The 23,370-nt window shown below is 47.1% G+C and overlaps 1 protein-coding gene across 4 annotated transcripts in view; it reads left to right on the forward strand.

Moving 5' to 3' along the window:
• Positions 1–23,370, forward strand: part of SLC6A9 (solute carrier family 6 member 9) — a 602,921-nt gene that overhangs the window by 506,571 nt on the left and 72,980 nt on the right. For all 4 annotated transcript variants that reach the window (XM_086952324.1, XM_086952325.1, XM_086952326.1 and 1 more), the window contains 3 exons: positions 13,970–14,104; positions 14,739–14,842; positions 19,403–19,640. In XM_086952324.1, coding sequence (XP_086808450.1) covers positions 13,970–14,104; positions 14,739–14,842; positions 19,403–19,640 — 477 coding nt within the window. The remainder of the gene's footprint in view (positions 1–13,969; positions 14,105–14,738; positions 14,843–19,402; positions 19,641–23,370) is intronic.

Below are 23,370 nucleotides of genomic sequence, written 5' to 3' on the forward strand. Positions count from 1 at the left end.
GTGTAGAAGGTGAGGCGGCTGTTGAGGTACTTCGGACCCATGTCGTGGAGAGCCTTGTGTGCGTGGGTGAGGAGTCTGAACGTGATCCTCTTGTTGACGGGGAGCCAGTGCAGGTCTCTCGTGGGTCGAGATGTGGCTGTGGCGAGGGATGTTCAGGATGAGTCGCGCGGAGGCGTTCTGTATGTGCTCGAGTCTTTTCTGTAGTTTGGCTGTGGTTCCCGCGTAGAGGGTGTTCCCGTAGTCCAGTCGGCTGGTGACGAGTGCCTGGGTGACTGTCTTCCTGGGGGCGACCTACCGACAGTGGGCCAGACAAGCCTCGGGAGGCTTGCTTCACTTTCCTCCGCCGCGGGACCTTGCCAGCTGTCTACCCCCGCCGCCGCAGCCTCTGACCCCGTGCTGCGGCCGCCGAGCGGGGGAGACTTCAATTCCCGGCCTGCCTTGCGGCAGGAAGCCGCGAGACCTCACTTCCGCGCCTGGAGGCGCTACAAAGTCCCGCAACAGTCTCGGGGGAGCGGGCGACTACTGACAGTGGGCCAGACAAGCCTGGGGAGGCTTGCTTCACTTTCCTCCGCCGCGGGCCCTTGCCAGCTGTCTCCCCCCGCTGCCGCAGCCTCTGACCCCGTGCTACGTCCGCCGAGCGGGGGAGACTTCAATTCCCGGCCTGCCTTGCGGCAGGAAGCCGCGAGACCTCACTTCCGCACCTGGAGGCGCTACAAAGTCCCGCAACAGTCTCGGGGGAGCGGGCGACCTACCGACAGTGGGCCAGACAAGCCTGGGGAGGCTTGCTTCACTTTCCTCCGCCGCGGGACCTTGCCAGCTATCTCCCCCCGCCGCCGCAGCCTCTGACCCTGTGCTGCGGCCGCCGAGCGGGGGAGACTTCAATTCCTGGCCTGCCTTGCGGCAGGAAGCCGCGAGACCTCACTTCCGCGCCTGGAGGCGCTACAAAGTCCCGCAGCAGACCAGCGTCGCGGGAGCGCCGGGCTAAGCCCGGGCAAAGGGCGGGCCCTCTACGGCCCTCAGAGGCCAGAGGAGGACGGGACGGGCCACCCCACTTGACTCTTTCTAAGGAGGAGGTATAGAGACGCTTTAACTCCTTATTTATTTATCTCGCATTGTACTGCCTATAGTCGCTTTTGGAGTTCTCCTTTTCGTTAATCATGTCCATCTGGGAGGAGCTGAATGCCCTGTGTGGCACAAAGCATGTCCTGGACGCATCAACCCCCCCTATAGTGGGTAGAGACGCTGACGAACTAAACTGCACTCCACGGGATGTACCTCTATCTCCCAATAAAACCCAATCTCAAGTCAACACACTGTCCCGGGGTTTAAACTGTAAAAGGAAGCATGATGAGGAAAAAGATAATGACAATGAGAATCAATCTAACGCTCACAAATCGTGCACCAGCCCCTCATTATCCCCCTCTAACCTAACCATATTAATGTTGGATAAGGCTGTGAATAGAATATACGACCCTGTATCGCCCCTCCAATTGACCTTACTGGCTCAGTTTGAGCAATTGTTAATATCTGCAATATCACCTCTGGTCACAAAAATGAATGATCATGGGGACAGGCTGACCAGTATTGAAAAAACACTTAAAAGGAACTATCTACCAACTGAAAAAACTGCTATATCTATTTGCCCTATTCCTTCAATCAACAACGAAAAGCCTAAGTCCACTGCACGTAGAAAAGTCCAAACTCTTGAACCCCCTCTTATTACACCTATTCCAACTGGCCCTAACGTTACTATTAATCCCGCACTCGTACCTCACAGAGCTCCCAGGATCGCTCTAGAAAGAAGGCATCGCATTAATCTACCTCCCGAAGCCGCCCCATACGTGACTGTCCTCTCTGGGGTCCCTGCACCTAGTCGGGGCAAACTTGAAACACCCTGCTAAACAAAGTCATTTTCTGGCTAAACAAAGTCATTTTCTGGCTAGAACACAACAGACCGTTGCCACCTGCCCTAGATGGTGGAATCCTGAGCGTCAGGAGGGTGGGGTGGCTAGGTACGTTGCCCAAAGACATTTCGGGGGACTTGATTTTAATCAAATTTAAGAATAGGAACATTGTCCCCTACCTACGATCTTGCCAGCCCAAAGAAGGAGATGGCCCCATTTGCATTTGGGACTTGTATGATTTTTAACCCGGCCCCCGACATAATAAGTTACCGAGACAAATGACAATGAACTATAATTCTTGGTGAAAGGGGATCCTGTGTACCCTGTGCTATTAACCCTCTAGCCTCTAATTAGTCTTGAATATGCACGTACATTGTTTAGTTGACTCGTCAAATTGAATTAATCTTGTTTTAATAGTTGGTTTGTTTTTTTTTGTTTTTTTTAACCTTGTAATGAAATGTTGAGATATCTATGCATGTATGTATTTTTTGTTGCTTTTATGGTTTTAAACTAAAAACCGAATAAAGCTAATCTGATGATAATGATGGGTCTTCTAGCCTCTTCCAATCAATCAAACAATTTGTAGAGCGTGCTACTCACCCGGTAGGGTCTCAAGGTACTGGGGGGAGTGGTCCGTTACTGCTCGAAAAGCCAGGTCTTGAGTTGCTTCCTGAAGGAGAGGTGGTCCTGGGTCAGCCGTAGGTGGGTGAGGAGGGAGTTCCATGTCTTGGCCGCCAGGTGGGAGAAGGATCTTCCTCCAGCGGTAGCTCTGCGAACCCGTGGTACAGCGGCGAGGGCGAGGCTGGCCGATCGTAGCTTGCGGGTGGGTGTGTAGAAGGCGAGGCGGCTGTTGAGGTACTTCGGGCCCATGTCGTGGAGAGCCTTGTGTGCGTGGGTGAGGAGTCTGAACGTGATCCACTTGTTGACGGGGAGCCAGTGCAGGTCTCTCAGGTGGGTCGAGATGTGGCTGTGGCGAGGGATGTTCAGGATGAGTCGCGCGGAGGCGTTCTGTATGCGCTCGAGTCTTTTCTGTAGTTTGGCTGTGGTTCCCGCGTAGAGGGTGTTCCCGTAGTCCAGTCGGCTGGTGACGAGTGCCTGGGTGACTGTCTTCCTGGTTTCGGTGGGGATCAAGCGGAAGATCTTACGGAGCATGCGCAGGGTGTTGAAGCACATGCATACACTACAAACTTACTACTCTGGTTCACCAGTACCGCCTGTGAACCATTAGAACTGCCCCTTAATGTGTCTCTCTTTTATTTATAAATGTACGAAAATGTAATCACTGATACTTCTTACATATATTTGTCGGTATATGGAGTAGAGGCTTCAGCTGTATATGTTGTCTTTGACTTTTGTTGGGGTGCCCTCTTTTTTTGCACTGGGAAATTGTGGTACTCCACAGCTGTCAGTCTCTGCTGTTGCCACTCAGTGATGGCTTTAAAGTCAATAGATTGCGCCCCCACTCACCCCCACCACACCTTTCCACAGTAACGTTATTGTTTTGGGACCCATACCATCTACTTTCTGATGATACAAGACTATGTTTATGAGTTGTAGGCATCTGTTGCCATATATTACAGTGTCTTATGTTGCCCACAAGTGTGTTGGAATTGGGGTCGTGGACATCCTTCTCTGTTCCAAGCACCGTGCAACTAGTATCCTAGAAAGGAAGAATGTTCCTTCTGTGACGAAAAGGGGCCCTCTGTGTATCCTCAGCCTTCAGCTTTGCATGTTTTGTCTGTTCTGATTCACCCTGAAAATCGAGAAGATTATCTTTTTCATTGTCATAGATCCAGTATAAATACACAATACAAATTTAGGTGAGCGGGCGCTTTCAGCTATGCCCCTCCCCCAACGGCGTCATTTTGAAACGGCTCTGCGTCTAACACTCCTGGTCCAAGTGGTTATTTACATTATGTAAAGACCGTACCTGCACAGGAGGGGGGGAGAGGAATGGGAGGGGGGGTTAACGTAGGAAGATAAATATTGTTATATACGCAACTGGTTTGTGTCTTGATAAATCCTCTAGTTTATAATGTAAACAATTACATTTCATATCGTGACACTCAACACGAAGAAGAAATTGAGCGATTTGAAATTCATTCGAAAGAGATGAATGTATGCTATATTCCTTTGCTTTGCACCAAGGAAAATACGACACGTCTGCCGCTCCCCCACCCCCACCCTTTTAAAAAATGAAAACCGTGACACCCCTCGGGATTGTTTGATTGATAGAATGGGAAAGGGGTGAAATTAATTGATTTTTCAATTAAAAATCAATACCTTCAAGAACAAACCTGGTTCATGATTTCCTATCAGCAATTGCTTCCCTCTCGGTGCCCTTGAAGAGATCTGTGGGCATTCCATCCCCCCTTACATCCGCAAAGGTTGGACTCGGCAGCCGGGAGTGGAAATATTATTCAGATTTAATAATTAAAGGAGGAACTCTACTTCTTTCCACAAAATCGGACAACAGTGAGCAGGGAACCCAGCCGTCACGCGAAGGAGACATGGGAAGGTGTTATTTACCAGTGAGCCAAGCCACACCCTATCCAGAGGAGCCGCAACACTACCCAGTCTTTCTTTCTTTCTTTTTTCTTACACTCTCTACTACTCACTCTCTACTACTCACTCTTTACTACTCTCGACTACTCACACTCTACTACACTCTACTCACTCTCTACTACTCACTCCCTACTACTTTACTTTCTACTACTCTCTACTGCTCACACTATACTGCTCACTCTCTACTACTCACTCTCTACTACTCACTCTCTACTACTCTAATACCCTCTACTACTCACTCTACTACACTCTACTACTCACTCTCTACTATACTCTACTACTCACTCTCTATTACTCTGCACTCTACTTTCTACCTCTCTCTACGCGCACACAGGCACGTATATATACATATGCATTTATATATATGTGTATGTGTATATATATTTAAGCATGCATATATAGATATGCAGATGTATATATATATATATATATAAATAAAAGTCCAAAAATAAATGCATGCATACATATGTATGTGTGTATATATGTATATATATATATATATATACATGCATAAATGCATGCATACATATATGCATTCATATGCATGTTATGTACATGAAAGTTTGAAAAACACTAATAAAAGCAAAGCTAAAAAGCCACCTAATTACAAACAGAATTGCTTTAACTTAAACGAGGGCGAAACCTATTGCATTTTCAATGCTTGTTTAATTACCTTTGGAACACATTACTTTGATTTCCATTTTCCTACACACTATTTGTCTGATGCTTTTTGAGGCCAGTCAGAGCTCCTCTTTTAATTTCTTAATGTGGCCCCTTCCAGCTGCTTAAGTGTCAGTTACCACCATAATCAACCCCTCACAGATCATTTGACTTTCCCCTCCTGAAGTCTTCACTAAGTGCTTAATTATAAGTCTGGCAGTCCATGGATCGCCAGACCCCCGGTGGCAATGCTGTGATCAACCGACCGACCTGTTACAAATTGGGTGGTCGGACCGACATTGCCCTGCCACAGCCGCCAGGGAACCGTTGTTCCCTGGCGGTGGTGCAGCGCTGTAGAGGCAGCAGTACGGCGGGACCACCGTAATCCGACCAAGCATATTATAAGTTTCCTCTCTGCCATGGATTTCACGGGGTTTCCCCCTCCATGAAAACCGTGCCAGAGGGTGTGCCTCTGGTTCTGCATGCACCCCATTTCCTGCACGGCATGGACTTTTACATTCCATGCTGGGCAGGAACTATTTTTAGCTTTCCCATTGCGAGGCCTATTTTCTAAGGGACTGCTATGGGAACGCCCCAAAAAAAGCCTGACATACACAAGAAACACTCTTAATCTGGTGGGCGGCCTGACCATGGGTTTAGCAGTGTGGACCTGGTGCCGCACGGCCAAACTCTTAAGCAGGCCCTTAGCATTTGCCTGATGGCAACTCACCACTCCGCTGATATCTCTTCGGCCTTGATCTTCTGATCTTTCATTAGTCTGTACAATAAGAAATTATCACTCAAGGGGAGGAGCTTCACGCGGATCCAAGATGGACGAGTGAGCACAGGGCTCCCGAGACCCTCTTTGCCTCCCGCATCTATCCTGTCACAAATCCGGATCTGATCGATGGGTACTTGTTGACTGTGCCCTGCTGATTCTGTGGATCTTTTTGGAACCAAAATCGGACGCCATGATCCGGACTTGCCGAGTTCTGAAGTTTGTGGCCTACATCGTAGACCGTCCCCGGCTTCAAGTCACCGAGGTACCCAGGTGGCAAGTCAACAACAACGGCCCGCTGGGCACGCCCATAGCCCCTGGAGTGCTTTTGGTTTCGTTTTGTGTCACTGTCGCGACGCTCTACGGCCGCCCCATTCATCTTCTTGTCCTCGCTACGGATCCTAAATCTGCTCTGGTTCTTCGCCCTCCTGCCCTTGAGGTTCATCTAGAGCTTGATCATTTTTACTAGATTGCAACGTCTCCGTGGGAGTTCGAAACCCACCATGGCAGGCAGGTCGGATGCTGAGAACCGAAACACCAAGGGCACTCATCGTGGGGGCCTCATTCAAGCCCAGACTATAGAGCGCTTTACTCGCCCGAAAGGGTCCCCAGGTGGAGCGAGCAGGGCTTTTGACGGGACCGTGGATGGTACCCCTCCGTCGAAGGACCCGACTTTGAGAGACATCATGGGCGCCATTACCAGTGTTCGGACTGACATGGGCCATCAGTACGAGACTCTTGCTGCCAAGATGGAGAAGTGTGGCTCACTGGTTAGAGCAGGCAGACCCTGAAGCAGAGGTCAGACCCGGGACTAGGGTTTGATTCCCGACGCGGCAGGGTGTTGAGCTAAAAAAAAAAATGTCCACGGACTTGATAATTCTCGCTTCGGTGCCTGATCTAATCATGGGTTCACACTCTGCAACTCTGGGCATTAAGCTTGCTTAATCTCCACAACGGCCTCCCCGCGGCGGGATGCCTGGCTTTCACCTTGGGGATGCCCTGTAGGGGCTATCTCCCAGGGAAAAACCAGGACGGGTTCCCAAGGCAAGCGCGGAGATACCCCTTCGGGGGTCGATTCTGGCGCTATATAAGAAATATAATAAGAAATATAATAAGATCGATACGGTGGCGATTGAGGTTAATCTTATCTGGGCTGACCTGGGTAAGACAAATGAACGGGTCAAATCTCTGGATATCAAAACTGCGAGTTTGATTACTGATGTCTCGGACCTGCAGGCTGAGGTTCACTCGCTCCGTACTATCAACGACCAGTTTGCCCACCGGCTGGAGGACTTTGAGGGCCGGGCTAGGCGAAACAACGTTCGCATTGTGGGGGTTCCGGAGACCCCGCCAGACGTCTCCACGGACCTTCTGGTGGAAGATCTGGTCCTTAAACACCTTGCGCCTAAGGGCCTCAGTAACTTTTTCACGGTGGAACGGGCCCATAGAGTTCCCGGCGGGAAGCCGAAGCTGGGAACCGCACCGAGGCCCATCATTGCCAGGATCTTCAATTTTCGTGGCCGAGATGCGATCCTGCAAGCTTCGAGGACCACGGGTCCTACCAAATTTGACAATGCCTCGGTCAGCTTTTACCCAGACTTTACGCAGGCGGTACAGAAACAGCGTATGGGCTTTACCGGGGTGAAGAGACGACTCAGGGATATTGGTCTAAAATACGCCATGCTTTTTCCTGCACGGCTGCGGATCGAGTATGAGGAACGGACCTTTTTTTTCGATCGCCCTGAAGTGGCCAGTGACTGGTTGGATACTTTGCCATCCCAACGTAAGGGCGGTGAGAGCCCGGAAGGTGCAGAGGGCGGCCCAGCCGAACACGAGGAGTGAGTCTGCAGCGGTGAACTGGTTACCTGGACATTCAGCAGTGGTTTTTCAATAGACTTGCTATTACTGTGGGTACCCGGGGGTGGGGGGATTCGGGTTTGCTCTTCCTCCTCTGGGGACTTTCTCTCTCTTTTCGTAGGTTAGTTTCATGGGGCGACAGGCACACTGGAAGTTGGGGTGGCTTTTTGGTCTAATGCAGGGGTGCCGGGTGGGGGGGCGTGTTTTTCGGGGTTCCAGGGGGGTGGTGGGGGGTTCTTTTCTCTTTGTTTTGATCGAGGCTGCTACATTTCCTGTTGTCGATTCTGTGTGCTTCTTTCTAGGCGTGGGGGGCTGGGTGTTCCTTGCCGGGGGGAGGGGGGGGGAGCTTAAGATACTGAGTTGGAACGTTAACGGTCTTGGAGATAGGATAAAGCGGGGTATTGTCTTGCAATATTTGAAGCGTTACACCCCAGATGTGATTTTGCTTCAGGAGACACACTTGGTGGGCAATGCATGCTGTGCACTAAACTGACGTGGATACCGTATGGTAGCACACTCGGGGTTTACCTCCGGCTCGAGAGGGGTGGGGGTCATGGTGCGTACTTCCCTCCCATTGGAGATAGATGATGTAGTGTTGGACGACAGGGGTCGCTATGCGGCCATTACGGGGCGATGGGAAGGGAAAACTGTCTCCTTTTTGTCTGTGTATGTTCCCCCTGGCCTGCAGTCTACCACGTTTGCTGATCTGGGTGAGGTAATCCTGGGGCTCCCTGGCGACATGTTGGTGGTGGGCGGTGACTTTAACTCTGTGGTCAATGGTGACGTAGATCGCAGTCCCCCCAGGACTTTGCCTGCGGCGCAGCTCTGGCTGGGGAAGCTGCTGTATACGTTGGGATTGGCTGACTGCTGGAGGCAGCTACACCCAGGTCAACTCCAATACACCTTCTACTCGGGTGCACACAAGAGCCTCTCGAGATTGGATTATATTCTTATCCCGGCAGCACAGATGGTCTCAGTGCGGGAGGTTCGGCATTTGGCCAGGGGGATTTCTGATCGCTCCCCCCTATGGCTGACGATTGATGTGCAATTGGGGGCCGAGGGCCGAGTTGCCCCGATTAACCCCTGGCACCTCCGTAATCCTACAGTTAGGTCAGAGATAGTGAAATGTATGGATTACTATTTCGCTGAGAATGATGGATCGGTCTCCTCCCCGGTGACATTGTGGGAGGCCTATAAGCCGGTGATTCGTGGTCAGGCCCTGTCTCTCATTGCCAGCGAAAGGAGGCGTAGAAATGCCGCGGTGGTGGAACTGGAAAATGAGATCACTGACTTGGAGGGACAGGTTGGGACTGGGGACATTCCGGAGGTGTTGCATTCCCTGGCCCTGAAACAATTTGACTATAAGACCCTGGTCACAGATGCCGCTAGGGCGATGCACCGTGAGCAACAGGGGCATCTGTATGATGTGGGTGATAAGGTGGGAAAGTTGATCGCATGGTTGGATAAAAGGGATATATTGAACAGAGTGGTGCCTGTTGTTCAGAGTGTGGATGGTGTTCGTGTTGTGGACCAGACTGACATAGTCCGAACATTTGCCGGTCATTTCCAGGCGGTGTATGTGCCGGTTTCGGATTTGCCGGAAGAGGATTCGCATCTTTTGCTCCGAGATATCGCTCTGCCTGGCCTGTCGGACTCTGATAGGGAGCTTATGGAGGCGGACTTTTCCACCGATGAAGTAGCGCTCGCTATCCGTTCACTTCGGTCCGGGAAGGCCTCGGGCCCCAACGGTATACCGGTGGAATTGTATAAACTCTGCCCAGATAAAATGGCGCCGTATCGCGTAAGATGTTTTTGTCATCGCGAGATTTCGGCTCTCTTCCTCGTTATCAGAGACTGGCATCCATTGTTGTCATCCATAAAGAAGGCAAGCCTCATGATCAGTGCGCATCGTATCGGCCGATCTCGCTTTTAAACATCGAGCCCAGATTCTCGCTAAGCTTCTGGCGAATCTGTTGGTTACGGTGATATCAGACTTGATCCATCCGGACCAATCCGGCTTTATACCCCACCGAAACACGCGCTCAACCTACGTCGCCTTCATGGAGTCTTGGCGAGGGCGGGGTCGGTTCGGGAACCGGACATATTGGTTTCCCTTGATGCTTCGATGGCCTTCGACACGGTTGAATGGCCGTATTTGTGGGCTGCTCTTGCCAAGTTCGGATTCGGCCCCAAATTCATTGGATGGGTTCGACTCTTGTATGAGCAGCCATTGGCGCAGGTGGTGGTTAATGGTAGGGCTTCCGAGCCCTTTACCTTTGGGCGGGGAACGAGACAGGGATGCCCCTTGTCGCCGCTCCTCTTCGCGCTTGCCCTTGAGCCCCTGGCAGCGTGGCTGCGGTGGGAACCTTCGCTTAAGGGCATTCGCTGGTCGGCTGATTTCGAGGACCGTATATCACTCTATGCAGATGATATATTGCTGTACCTTACCTCTCCCCGTAAGTCGTTGGGCGTTCTGTTCGACGTGCTGCGTTCCTTCGGGAGGAATTCCGGTCTGGTTATTAATTGGGCTAAGTCATTTATCTATCCACTCACGGACGATGAGCTCCTTCTTCCTCGCCATTGTCCGATACCAGTCTCTAGGGACGGTTTCAAATATTTGGGGATCTACATTTCGCTGGACCCCAAGACCCGATATGGGCAAAATTTACTGCCTCCACTCTCCCGGCTTCGTTCGGATGTGGTGGCGTGGTGTGGCCTGCCACTGTCCCCCTTGGGAAGGGCGGCCCTGTTCAAAATTATGTCTCTTCCCCGCTTTTTATATGCCATTCAGAATGCACTTGATTTGGTACCTGCTAGCTATTTCCGAGAGATCGAGGGCTTGCAGAGGCGGTTGGTATGGGGTGGACGACCTCGCATCGCATTGGCGAAATTGACTTTGCCCTGGTATGATGGAGGTATCGCGCTGCCCGACATCAGGCGCTACTATTGGGTCTCCCAGTTGAGTGCTGTGAACCATGCCATGTATGGCCCTGTCCCAAATCCCGCGTTTGAGATGGATAGATGGCAACTCCCTGGGGGTGATTACAACCGGGCACTCTATTCCAGAGCCGACCGCAAGCATCTCACGGGCCCTACGGCAGTGGCTGTGCGAGTTTGGGGAAGCGCGACCGCCGCTACGGGCTGGACAGATAGGGTGACGAAATCTACTCCGTTGTATGCCTCGGAAGCGCTAGGTGGTCTGTGGAAATCAAAGGGTTTCGACAGCTGGGACCTCATTGGTATCAGTAGGGTGGGTGACCTCTGGGCCAAGGGTGCAGTCAAGACCTTCGAGGCACTACAACAAGAATATAAATTGAGTGACAGGGAGTATTTCCGGTATCTCCAGATCCGTCATGCGATTCACTCGGTTTTCCCGGCTGACGCTTCTGTCCTGGAGGCCTCCCCGCTTGAGGATAGGGTGCTTGATGGGCACGTTCCCGATAGCACGATATCTCTTATCTACAAGAAACTGATTAACGACCGCTCGGATCTCCTTTTGCAATTGCGGACTACTTGGACCAGTGACGGATGGGAACTGGATGATGAAGATTGGCAGGCGGCGATTTCCTCCCCTAAGGAGGTTGCGATTCCGGCACGTCTTAGACTGGTGCAACTTAAAATATTGCATCGGGTGTATGTCACGGGCCCACGACTGATACACATGGGTTTTTCTGTGGATGGGTTGTGTAGGCGCGGATGTGGTATGCTAGTTACCTTTTTGCATATCCTCTGGGTTTGCCCGGAGGTGGCGGCATTTTGGCGTCGAGTGCATGTTGTTATGGGTGAAGTGACGGGAGTAGTGTTGCTGCCTGAGGCCAGGCGTTGTCTGTTGAATGTTTGGGAACCGAATGACTGCACTGCTGCTCAGACTCAATGGGTCACATTGGGTAATATGGTCGCTAAACGTGGCATAGCCCAGTTATGGGGTTCCCCGAGGCCACCGACGCTCCTGCGCTGGAAGGAAAATATGGACTGGTCCATGTTTAGAGAGAAAGTTGTGTATGTTTCCCGCGGCAGGCCCAAGAAATGGGGTAGGATATGGGCACAATGGAATGCATACCGTGGTGAGATTTGTACTCCTCCGTTCACCGACCTTCCGGATCCACTCCTTCTTCCTTGATCGTGCATTCCCTGTACTCAGTTCTGGTAAACTGCATTGTATCGGTCGCTACCAGGTTTCCCCCCTCTGCCCTCCCCAATATTTCTCCTCATCCTTATAGACACGCGTTTTTCACCCGTCACCCACTGCCATAGGGAAATGCCAGTTTATACATTGCCATGCCTTGTTTTTCTTTTCTCTGTTTTTGTTTGTGGTTTTATTTACATAAAATACAAAATGTGAAACCTTTTGCAGATCCTGGTTATACCGCAGTCTTATACGTAATCATGAAGTACCGCTGCCGTACCCCCGGGTTGTCGGCTGATGAGCTGTGTAACTTAATGTCGATATTACTGTGTTTAACTGACCAGCCTCCGTGGTTGTGGGTCTGTAACTGTCCTTTCTTTACATAATAAAGGTTTAAAAAAAAAAAAAAATTATCACTCCGATCACACTCTTAACCTTAATGACCCTTGACCAGACCATTCACTGCTCTGCTTCTGTTATTTCCAGCATCCCAGGACATGTCACAAATGGAAAGCTCCTCATTTCCTTCCACGCTACAGTGGTATATCCGATTTATCAGTCAAGAGCTTTCCCACCATTGGTGAGCTGATAATTAGGTAGCGTCAGATCAATTATTAGGGGGACTTCGTGCTCTACATATATGTATATCTCCTTGTCAAATACTCTCTAACGCCTTTAGTGATGTGCCTCAGTGATCAAACCTTCAAAAAGCGGTCCTTGAAAAGGCACAGTTCTCTAAGTTTATTACAAATATGTCATTTTTAGTACATTTTTCAGCTTCCCCCTCTAATAAATCTATGTCTCTCAGAATTAGCCACATATTTGCACACTTTGGTCCTAGTCAATCAAATAATGAATTGCATTTTTTCTGGATTGTTGCCTCCTTTCTATCTTTACCTTCTCTTTTCCAGTTCTGGGTCTTCTTCCAACTCTCACTATTTCTTGTAAATGTAAATTGTAATGTAAATTGATACTTGTATAGCGCACTACTCACCCGCAAGGGTCTCAAGGCGCTTGTACGAATACCGCTGTGGAACCCATCCTGGCTTTCCCTGTGAGACGTCCACTCCTGGGCACCCCCAAGGTGGAGGCCAGGCATCCTTAGCGTTGTGTGGGCCGTTGTGGAGATTAAGCAAGCTATTGCCCAGAGTTGCAGAGTGGGACTCCATGATTGGAATAGGCACCGAGGCGAGAATTATCAGGTCTGTGGAATTTTGAGCCCAAGACCCGCCGAGGCGGGGAATTGAACCCTGGTCCCGGGCTAGACCTCTGCATCAGGGTCTGCCACTCTAATCATTGAGCCACACTTCTCCATACTTCTTCTTGCTACCTCTCGTCTCTGCTCCTGTCTTTTTCAATCACAATCCCTTTCGATATTTCTTGAGCCTGCCATAACTTCTTCCTCATATATCTCTCTTCTCTTTCACATTTCCTGCTTTTACATATTTCTTGATTCTGCTTCGATTTCTTCTTTACACATCTTGCTTTTCTCATTTTCTGCTCCTCTACTTTTCTCTCACCTTTTTCCCTTTGACCCTTCTCTGTCACCATGGGTATTCACCATCTCTCTGCCCCTTCTCCATGTCTCTTTTGTCTGCACCTCACATTTTTCTATTGATTGTTTCTCCTCTCCATATCTCACAATCCTATTCTCTTCCTCCCATCTTCTTAATCACTCCTCTTTCCCTTTCTTACAATGTATATTCCTCCCATCTGCAATTCTGTTGTATTTCTTCCCTCACACATATTTGCCCATCCCCTTTCTCTGTATGTCTCTACATCTCTTACTCGCTTCTTTTCTGTGTTCACTGTACATTCCCTGATGCTTTTTGTCTCCTCTTACATCATACCTCTTCCATGCCATCTCTGTGACTCTCTCCTTTTCTTCTGACATGTCTTCCTTTTTCCTCTCCATTCCATTCCATGCCTTGCCTACCAAATGCCTCTTCCTCCTGACATGCCTTCCTTTTACTTTACCCCATCCATGTCTTCTCTACCATCCTCTTACTTCCTCCTGACACGTCTTTGTTCTTCCTCTCCCTATTCTATGCCCTTTTACCCACTCTTTCTTCTTCCTAGGTGGTGTACTTCACAGCCACATTCCCATATGTGGTGCTCACCATCCTGTTTATCCGTGGGATCACCCTTGAAGGAGCTGTGACTGGGATCCTGTATTACCTGACACCTCAGTGGGACAAGATTCTCGATGCCAAGGTTTGTAGCATCTTCGTCATTAGCACCCGGTCCAGCTCCATTTCCACCAAGTCACCTAGGTGTTGGAAACTTTCAACAACTGTGTTGGGTGGAATACATAAACAGCATTTGCAAAGCCATTTGGTCTGGTCTTTAATATAGGGGCACAGAGTTATTCATTAGCTTTGCCAATGCTATTTGGTTTTTCCCTTCCAAGATGGCCGTAGAAGCAACATGACCGCCATGATGGACCAGTAAAGAATATTAAAACATCAAAAACATTCATGAGCAGTCATCATTGAATGTGTTTTGTTACACATTATGGCAAAACCATTGTAAGGTGGCCGCCATTGTGTCCATATATATATTCTAAAAATATTTGTGTTTCCTTGGGAACATGTTTTTTTTTTTGGCGGCTCAGCACCTCCCCAGACGCTGCTACCAGACCTGTGCTCCTACTTGCAGTATCCTGCATTTAGCAATGTAACTGCTAGCGGTGGCCATACTGAAATGGGCTTTGTCTAGTCTATTTTTTCAACAATAATTTTAAGCACCTTTTTAAGATCTGTTTGCACACATGTACTCCTCTGTGATTTTTTTTTGTTTTTGTTTTGTTATAATTTACTTTAGTTAACCTGTTGTTGCTTCATTGCAGGTTTGGGGAGATGCCGCCTCACAGATATTTTACTCTCTGGGCTGTGCCTGGGGAGGCCTTATTACAATGGCTTCTTACAACAAGTTCCACAACAACTGTTACAGGTGAGTCCCGCTAGATCTGGCCCTGGTGATAGATATGGGGAGTATGTCTGTTCACAGACTGTTCGCTCCTCCCTTGTTTCCACGTTGTAGGTAGTGACACTTGCATTTGACTTGAATAACAGTACAACAGCAATAAATTCATGTTTTCAGGGAATGCTTGAGTCTCGTCCTCAGCGATACTTTATTCTTTGTTGGACCAACAAGGCCAAATCTCTGGACGCCATAGCTTATGACAATATTTTTAAAGAAAGAAGCGAAGATTTATTTATTTGACTTTATAGCTCTTAACTGAAAATTATCCGTGTGTTCTTCTTCCAGCCATTCTTGATGTGCACACCTACTCACTCAGCAGTGTAGCCGGAGGATGCAGATAAGTACTTGGCACTGTAGAGTTGTGGTGTTGGGAGTCAAACCTTTGACACCCAACACCCCTTTCAACAGCGTTGTAAGCTAGGCTCCCCATCAGCACACTGAGGGATTCTCAAAGAACTACTCGGTTAACAAAAGGTCACAGTCACAAGGTTGATTTAGACCTTTTAGAGGCTATCATTTGAGCTGAGCGATAGACAGCCTAGAGTGGCCACTCATACCATGGCATTTACAGAGCAGCCAACCCAGTGTCTTCTTCACAATTTCACAAACAAGTGAATGCACTTAAATTGTACATACATGTGAAAATGTTTACACTAGGTCTGCAGTCCGCTGAGGCATGGTACTTGTTCCAACTCCATGTGGCACTGCACCATTTACTGTGAAATCTCACACTTCCTCCTTGTGAAAGGATTTCAAAGACTCAAATGATTCCCTGGCAGTCCCTTTTAAGGTTCTTTGAATATTACCAGCATGCATTGTCACAGGAGAAGGGGTCAGGAGAAGACCTAATGTCACACGAGAGGTGGAGTCGAACTTACGTCACATGGGGATTTGTAGAGTAGAAAGCACCAACAGACATTATTAGATGTGTGAAAATTCCATACTCCATAGAATATACTCTAGAAGCACTAAAACAAGAGAAAGCACCAGAAAGATCAAGAGAATTGAAGTGCAGAGGGCACAGATGGCACAAGGGAAGTAGACAATAGTGAGAACCAGTGTCACAAAAATTGAGCAGCAATGAGCTGCGATATGGGTTGGAAAGGGGATTGACGTGACAAAGGAAGTGTTGAATAGCGGACACAATTGACATGAGAAGTGGGTAGCAGTGAATACTGATGTAAAAAAGTGGGGTTTAAAGTGCATTACTATCTCAAAAGTCATAGGATTAGTATACTCTTTAATCACATGGGGAGAGAGCAGTTAACACCAATGCCACAAGGGAAGCAAGCAGTGTGCGCACGGTTATCACAAGGGAAGTGGCGATTGCAGGGCATCGTTGCCACAAGCTTGGTTGATCGGGTTACCACCTTCTTCCAGATTATTACAAACAAGGTTTCCAGTCCTGAGCTTTCTTGTCATCACCTAATGCACTCTGGGAGTTGTAGTCTTGCTTTGCATCCATTGAATTTTGACTAACACCTGAAAACAATGATTTACAAGTGAAAAGTTCAGGACTGGAGACTGTGTCCGTAATGAGGTGGTAATCCTAATTGTGCCATTAGTGGATTAATTTATTACAATACACGTGGGCTATAGTGAGCCAACAGTGTCACAAGAGAAGTGGGCAGTAGTGAGCACTGAAAGCTTAATAGATGTCAGTTTGAAAAGGTAGTGATGTCACGAGATGGTAAACAACCTTTACAACGAAACTTTTACAATGCACTACCATTACGACGCAACTTTTACAACGCAAACCATTACATCGCATTGCGCTTGGGGGCTCTCTAGGATAGGGAATAGGTTTAATGTACTATCCAACACCTTCTCTACTATCCACGGGGACTGGAGTTGGAATAGTAAATTAAACTATTCACTTTCCAGCGCCCCAAAGCACTATGCTTTGTAAAGGCATGCGTTGTAAAAGCATGCGTTGTAACGTCATACATCCTCACGAGATAGGTGGGGATTAGTTAGCACAAGGGAAGTTGGGAGTAGTGAGCACTGATATTGAAAGAAAACAAGGGATTTGAGGGCTCTTTATCATATCAGAAGTAGTGATCACAGATATCACAGGAGAGGTTGGTTGCAGAGAGTGCTGAAAGGAAGGGGAGGAGCGAGTACCAATGGTGCATGAGAAATGTGTGAGTGAACACTAATTTCAACTGAGAAGTTGAGACTGGTTACATTGAGTTGACAAGAGCAGTAGGAAGGAGAGGGCACTTATAATACAAGAGATGAACATTCTGTAGAAATGGAGTAACAAAGAACTGATAGAAGTGGGGTGGAGAGGAACCAAGTTAAACTAAATGAGGTGGCAATGCACTTATATTGCATTACATTTGTTTACTCAACGCTCTGAAAGTCTTACAGAACCTCCTGCCTTCAAAACAAAAGTGTGCCTTAACACAGTATTTTTTCAGGTAGTTTCACAAATTTGCATATCTTCGCATTCATTTAGACATTTCAAGAAGGATCTGAAGGATCTAATTTGAAGCCACTTTCAGCCCTGACTTTCAGTTAAATCTCACTAGAGATTGTGGTTTTCTATCCTCTGTTCACTTTTCTTTCTTTCTCCAGCTTGTCATCGAGATTTGGTTGTAAATCGCTTGTTTATACTTCTCTTTTTTCGGTGTTAAATATGCACTTGTGGCTTTCAGTAATTCTTGTAAATGTTGTGCATCATTTTCCTATGCACATGCCTTTCAGTTTAATGTTTATGGTTGTGTGTATTCTCTGGTGCATCTGTACTATTGATAAATTCATTTTAAATATGCTTAAACCTTGTTACATATACAATTATTGATTACTGAATTTACTCATGTAAAGCGATTAAACACCCTTCGAGCCTGCATCATGCAATATAAAACAATAAATAAAAGTGGGATGAGAGGGCACTGAAGTCAGAGATGTGGTGCGAGGATAGATGACCCAAGAAGATGACATGAGAGAGCACAATGTCACTTGCGAGGTTGAGAGTAGAGAACATTGAGTGTTGCATGGGGGAGACAGAGTAAGCAATGGCGACCTGCACATTCATGTAGTTAAAGGGAGTACAATATTAAATTGCAAAATGTGCGTTTTTATCATGTCGGGGTGTATCACCCCGGTTTGGAAACAAAATAAGTAGCTACAAGATAATTTCTCCCGCTATCAGTGAGTGGCTCCTCAATGTTCAATGCTCTGGGCCAGTTTTATATGGAGATTCAGGCTTGTTATAAGTTATTGAGAGGCCTGGGGCAAAAGCAGTATGGGGCCCTCTGACCACTTCTTCCATTTTTTGGCAGGAGACATAGGTACCTAGGTCCAAGTGTTAATAAAGAGAAAAGATTGTATGCAACACCATCTAGTGGTATGGCCAAGTAAACAACATCATTATTAAAGAGGCTTGGTTATGGTGCCATGAGAGTGCTGGACTTGGGGCAGCATGCCACTTCTGACACCCCCTGTTGATTGGGACCTCGTAGTCCTTCGTGAACGCCGGAAATTTCCTGACGTCATTTCCGGCGTTCACGAAGTACTATGAGGACGCCAAAGAACCGAGGCAGCCGTATCAGGAAAGGAGAGCGCCTTCAACTTCGTGGAAAGAAAACAAGGAAGCACAAGCATCTACAAAAGCACGAGCATTGGAAGGACTGATTCTACAGGTCCTAGGCCTACTAGAAAATACCTTCCAGAACAGAAAAAGTGGAAGAACAGAACCCCCAAAAGCCTGGCAGGAAGTAGTTGAGTGGGTGCATCGCAGTGTCAACTGGGTATAAAAGACGTCCTATCAGAAATAATAAACAGCCCCGAAGAAGACCTTTATGACATGGAGTGTCTGGTCCCATCTACATAAGGTCGAAATGTGTCGGCATCGAATAGATAGTGGCTCGGAGCAAGCTAGGACAAGGCGATACTGACCCTGTTCGGGCAGTCAAGTGGAAACCTTCATGTTCAATCATAACATCTTGTGTAAATAACCTCCGACCCTATATAGGACCTTGAAATTAGGAGATGCTGAGGACCTAGGCATATTTGGTCCCAGTATATACTATTGTTGTTTTCTTATAGCACAGGTCTATAAAAGCGAATTGCCAAATTAGTTTGTGCAAAAAAACAGGTTAGTGAAATATAGCTGTCTAGTGAGTCTTGTCAAATATTGTGAAAAAATGTTTTGTCTAATTATTTCTGGGTGTGTTTAAATGTTATATTCATGTATATGTTTTACATATAAGTGTTTTTGTATATAAATGTTTTCATGTGTTAACATGATAAAAGGAGACGTGTAAATATATCTGATGTAGGAAACGCCAAACACAACTAAAAAACGTTTGAAGTAAATAACAAAAATAATTTATTGTCCCAAGTCAATAAAAAGGACTTTTGGAGTGAAAAAGAAACAGTGTGATCTATGGTACTTAGAGGTCTTTATGTTTATGAATTTATTAGTATAGGCTTCCAGTCTAATTTCCTAAATTGAATCACCCCCTTGTGATATATCTCTACGGCTTTTCTTTTCATCATTACCTTTTCCAACACTTTCAGGGACAGCATCATCATCAGCATTACCAACTGTGCCACCAGTGTCTACGCCGGCTTCGTCATATTCTCCATTTTGGGTTTTATGGCCAATCATCTGGGAGTTGACGTTTCCCAGGTGGCTGATCATGGTCCTGGCCTGGCGTTTGTGGCCTACCCCGAAGCTCTGACCCTTCTACCTATTTCACCACTATGGTCTGTGCTCTTCTTCTTCATGCTCATCCTGCTGGGCCTTGGAACTCAGGTATGGAACACAGTGTAAGCTAAATGCCATGCACACTCATGTAGGGTTGCTCTTGATTGTGTTCTAGTTTTGTTGATGTGGAGTGTCCAGTGTTCAAAAACTATTTTCAACTAAACGTGCAGCATGTTTGGCAAATAAGAACCAATCAGAGTAGTCTAAAAATCTACAAATGTCATATAAAACTGAAGTAGGTCAAGGAATGCAGACATTTTAGGTCCCGATGTATAAAAAAAATGTTTTGCGATTCGCAATTAGGGAATCCCAAAACGGCGTGCATGAAAGTGTGTAGTACACTTTCTGCGATTCCTAAGGGGTCCCAAATGACCAACTGTAAAATCCAATAAAAGAAGCTGGATCCAAAGTAGTAAACATTTAGTTTAATGTTCAAGGCACAGTACCATCTCCTGCAGTAGGCAGATCAGAAATGAATGGGTTCTAGTTCTGTTTAGAACACATACAAAGCCTGGCAGGTGCCAGAATCAAATATATACAAAACCTTAAAGGGTAAGGGACAAAGGACAAAGGAATGTGATGTAACACATTTTCCTTCTTTAACAAAATTAGGAACAAACACCTACACTCTTGACATTCCATACTTTACCATCTTGTGTAACAACACTGTTACGATTAACTTTTATGACTTTGATGGGTCTTCCAAATTTGGTCTCTCCTTTAAGTAAAATACCTGGTTTACGAATTCGGACCCATTCTCCAACAACAAAATGAGGTTGTTTCACATTCATTCTAATGTCATAATAGTGCTTTCATCTCATTTGCTTCTCTTCCACTCTCTGGGCCACATTCTCTGTTTTCTCCAGAAACATACACGCTTCTCTTTTTCCTGAACCACCATGGCACAACTTAGAGATGGGCTCCCTACCTCTCAACAGTTTGAATTTGAATTTTGAGTTTTAAATTATTTATATAGAGCACGTTCACCAGCGGTTTCATGGCGCTGCAACTGGCAGATATCAGGGCGGGAGTGGCAGAAACTAAGTTGGAAGCATCAGGACTGCTGGTGGACTAATTGAAGACTTTGGTGAACAGATGAGCTTTGAGCTGTTTCCGGAATTGCGGATAGAGAGTTAAGGCTCTAAGCTCTGGAGGCAGGGAATTCCAAAGGAGTGGAGCAAGAGTCGCAAATTTCGAACCTCCCCATTTCTTCCTTCGGAACCGCGGGATTGTGAGAAGGGATTGAGTGGATGAGCGTAGTTCCCTGGTAGGAACATAGGGGATGATCTCCGATGAGATAAAAGCCGGTGCCGTGCCCAGTCGAGCTTGGAAGGTGATGGAGGCAAGCTTAAACTGGACACGTTCACGGACTGGGAGCCAATGTAGAGACTTGAGGAGGGGAGTGACGTGGTGGGACTTTGGCAATTTGAACACCAGGCGCGCCGCCTGGTTCTGGATCTGCTGCAACCGCTTTAAACTATATGCAGGTATACTAGCATATAGGGCGTTGCCGTAATCCAGGCGGGAGATGACCATTGCCAGGGTAATTCATTTTAAAGCGTCAAAAGAAAAGAAACGGGACACCTTGCGTATAGTGCGCAGTGAGAGAAAAGAAGAAGACACCACCGAACTAACCTGGGAGAGAAGGGTGAGCTGGGAATTGAGTTTAATGCCTAATGTTTTTACTGAGGTAGAGGGAATAGGTGGAGAACCTAGGGAAGGGGGCCAAAACAGAGAAGACCAGGGACTGGATGAACCACCCGTTAACACCAGCTCAGTCTTGTCTGGGTTGAGTTTCAGATGGTTGTGGTTCATCCAGTCTCGGATATGAATCATAATAGATTGAAAATTAAGGACAGAAGAAGGAGAGGAAGACAGATTAAAGACAAGTTGAAGGTCATCCGCATAATTATATACGGAGACCTCCATTTGCTGCAGTGAAAAGATAAGAGGGGCGATGTAGAGGTTAAACAAAGGGGTGAAAGGGAGGAACCTTGGGGGACCCCGCACTGAACTTTCCGGAAGTCCGCAGAGAAATTACCCAGGCGAACCGCCTGGGTGCGGTCCCTCAGGAAGGAGGACAACCATACCAGGGCGGTACCCCCGATCCCCGCCGCCTTGACACGGGAAAGTAAGATGGTGTGATCAACCGTGTCAAAGGCGGCAGTTTGAAAGGGATAACTTCAGTGGTATTGTGAGGTGTTATGCGGTACAGCCATGACTTCTCTCTCAATTTGTCTTTCCATTCTGCACCAAAATTCCGTGCCCAAAGGATATCTTGTTTCAAAACTCTGTTTTATCTCTCCACTTGACCATTACCTTGTGGTTCATATAAGTCACCATATAGTGACGTGACGAATATAAAAAAACTTAAGAAAATCTGCCATATCTTGAGGCTTCATCTGGACACCATTATCAGTAATAAGTACTTCTGGATATCCTTCTCTAGCAAAAACTTCCTTGAAAAACTCAATTACATTAGAGGTATTAACATGAGGTAAAAGCTTAATCTCAGGCCAATTTAGAGTGGTGGTCAATCATCACCAAAGCAAATGTACACTCACGAGGTAGGAAATTAAATGGTCCTGAAATATCGAAACCACCTTTTTGCCAAGGACAGTCAGGCCATTCCACTTTGGGGAGACTTTTCGGGAGTATGAGGCTCTATACAAATTCAACTGGAGTTCCCTCACTCCTATTACTAAGAAACAATTATTTTCCTGGATATAAAGGCCATTCATTAGGTACTGAAAAGCCTCATGTCATCAACATTCCAAAAGATAAACATGGCATTGTGTGGATGTTCAATGTTTTTGCTACAGATTTTGCATTTGGTTACGAGGTACAAAAGGTGTCCCTCAGAGGCATTACATCTTTTTGTAAGAGGGCCGCCATTTCATCGTCATGACGCAACTGCTATTGCTCACATATTCAGACCACAGAGCAGTTCTTCTCTTCTTACTGCCAGGCCACTGCTCACATATTCAGTGCACCTGACGACTCTTCTACTACTGCATCTTGGGCCACTGCACACATACTGAGCGCAGCTGGCAGCTCCCAGGCTGCTGCTACCGGATTTCTGCTCACAAATTGAGCTTGCCCAGCAGCGGCCTTGATTTGTTGCAGCTGCTCCCATTGGGTGCTCGGGTAACTATCAAAGCGCCTTGCAGCTCATCTCCTTATTGTCCCAGCAACTCTACTCCTACATATTGCTTGTGTAAATTAACCTGAACAAAGACAAGAGGTCTGCCTTTTAACTAAAGATGAAAGCCAGGCCTATTGGGGTTGCCAAAGTTTGTATGTCACCATTGCTCCTTTTATTTTGGGGGGGGACTGCCCCCATTCCCCTCTGAATCAACCCTACATGCCTAGGTAGGTAACGTCTGGTCCACACCGCATCCCCAACAAAAATATATATTGTGGGTATGGTTTTAGTGGTCATTTTTTGAGACGGTCTTTGTTTTTTTTGGTTACATGATAGAAATTTTCAAATAATACCCTTAAAATTCACCTTTCATTTTCTCATGGTGGTCCGGAAAGAGAGGCTTTGGGTAGCTGTTGTCTCTCCACGTTCCTGTCTGTAACAGAATCCTCAGTATGGTGTGAATGAGTATCCGAATTCCATTTTGTCTTGCTGCAATGCTGTTCCTCCCCAATATCAAAAGGAAAGTCCATTTAACATGCTACCAGTAAGTTAGAAAATGCGGAGGTGATATGTACAGGTTGCATGCATTTTTTACCAAGTCTAAAGTTCTGAAAAACCCACCCAACTAGGACA

Source organism: Lissotriton vulgaris, chromosome 1_1, assembly GCF_964263255.1.
Source record: "Lissotriton vulgaris chromosome 1_1, aLisVul1.2, whole genome shotgun sequence".
In the NCBI taxonomy this organism is placed as follows: domain Eukaryota; kingdom Metazoa; phylum Chordata; class Amphibia; order Caudata; family Salamandridae; genus Lissotriton; species Lissotriton vulgaris.